This window comes from Morone saxatilis, unplaced genomic scaffold, assembly GCF_004916995.1.
Source record: "Morone saxatilis isolate NCDOM2014 unplaced genomic scaffold, NCSU_SB_2.0 Contig7, whole genome shotgun sequence".
NCBI classification, from domain to species: Eukaryota; Metazoa; Chordata; class Actinopteri; family Moronidae; genus Morone; species Morone saxatilis.
Genome location: NW_023340246.1, coordinates 22685821 through 22687676, shown reverse-complemented (window position 1 = coordinate 22687676; position 1856 = coordinate 22685821). Strand labels below are relative to the sequence as shown.

General features: G+C 42.3%; 1 protein-coding gene across 1 annotated transcript in view; it reads left to right on the top strand.

Moving 5' to 3' along the window:
* LOC118340424 (beta-taxilin-like) overlaps positions 1–1856 on the top strand; it is a 5724-nt gene that overhangs the window by 1075 nt on the left and 2793 nt on the right. The window contains exons 2-4 of the mRNA XM_035678387.1: positions 7–191; positions 379–573; positions 1270–1389. Of these exons, the coding sequence (XP_035534280.1) occupies positions 7–191; positions 379–573; positions 1270–1389 (500 nt within the window). The remainder of the gene's footprint in view (positions 1–6; positions 192–378; positions 574–1269; positions 1390–1856) is intronic.

Sequence of the window (1856 nt, the reverse complement as noted above, 5' to 3'; positions counted from 1 at the left end):
GTGTGTGTGTGTGTGTACAGGCAGCCTTGCGGCGCTCTGATGAGAAGAGGCTGTGTGTGCTGCAGCAGAGGTTGTCCGTCCTGCTGGATGAGCGGCAGCAGCTGCAGGCTGACAGTCGCAGCAGCCTCACAGCTCGCAGCGAACTGGAGACTCTGTGCCGAGAGCTGCAGGGACACTACAGCGTACTGAGGGTATGTGGGTGCTGGATGTACTGCCGTCTGTACGATTACTGGGAGCAGTACTGATGACTGACGTGGTATTTTACATTCTAAGACACTATAAACTGAAGTAGAAGATAAAGTCAGAGCCACTATTGAACCTCTTTTACCATCCATCCTTCCATTCATTGGTCCCTCTCTGTCCTGTTCCCGCCTCCAGGAGGAGACCCTTCAGCGCTGCAAGGAGGATGAGGAGAAGAGGACGGAGATGACCAACCACTTCCAGATGATGCTGACAGAAATCCAGGCTCAGATCGAGCAGCACAGCACCCGAAACGACAAGCTGTGCCACGAAAACACCAACCTGACGGACAAACTGGAGAGCCTCATGAACCAGTGCGAGCTGAGGGAGGAGGTAAGGCGGGTCAAAGGTCAACGTGTTTATAGATTGTAATAAGACATTAATGAGAGCTACTGGTAGGGCTGTACATAAGACACTTTTAATGCACAGTTGATGTTTGAGATGTCTTTATCAATGTGCACTAGCAGGCCTAGTAATTATAAAACTTAATGAAACATAATGTGTCTTTACTGTCACATGTGGTTGCTTTTGTGGTGTGGTGTTATAATAAACTTTATCTTTGGACTGTTGGTTGGACAGAACAAGCTATTTAATTAGGGCTGCAAAAACCATTTTTTTTCATGATTGATTCTTCCTTGTTCTCAATAAACTGATGAGGTTTTGAGTCGATAAAATGTCAAAAAATTGTGAAAAATATCCACTGATGATAACGAAAGCCCAAGCTGACGTCCTCAAATGTCTCATTTTGTCCACGACCCAAAGAAATTCAGTTTACTGTCAAAGAGGACTGACGAAACCATGAAATATGAGCAGCTGTAATCAGAGAATTTGGACGTTTAAAAAAGAAAAAAAGATTAATCGATAGCAATTGATTTAAATTAATAGTTGAAAAATAATAAATTAATCCACTAGTCATTGCAGCTCTAGACTTGGGTTTAAGGATGTTGTGAGGAGTAATTTTTTACTAAAACAATGAGACAATTCAGCCTTAGAAGAAAGTAAGACCTTAGATTTTTCTTCTCTCTGCAGAGCTTGGAGAATATCAACAAGCGCCGCGACCTGCAGCACAAACTGACTGAAGCCAAACTGCAGCAGGCCAACGTTCTGCTGACCGAAGCCGAGGAGAAACACCAGAGAGAGAAAGAATACGTGAGTTCAGATGTTCACTGAAAACAATTAGACGCTGTGTTTGGATAAAGTGACTAGTGATAGCTGCATGTGATGGCTCTGAGCTGGATGTTAAATGTGATCTCCAGAAGTAAAAAGCTAACATTAGTGCTAGAAACAACCAGCCACGGTCACATGACTTCAACATCAGTGCCACTAAACATCCAACTTGTAGTTAAATATTGTCATTAAAATCTACAAGTTGTAAAGTTTGAGTTAGAATAGTTTGCAGGAGTGTAAACACAATGAGGCTGTAAAGGCCAAGTAGTGACTAGATCAGTCTCCTTGTGTTAATAACACAGGTGGGGTATTTACTGACGTATTTTTTGTTGTAGAACAAAACGTGATAATCTCTTCAGGTTGTGTTAACCACAGACCTTATTTCAAACATCAAACCAAAATACCATTCAGAAAACCCATTGACTTTGTTAGCTAAAATGCTAACTCAG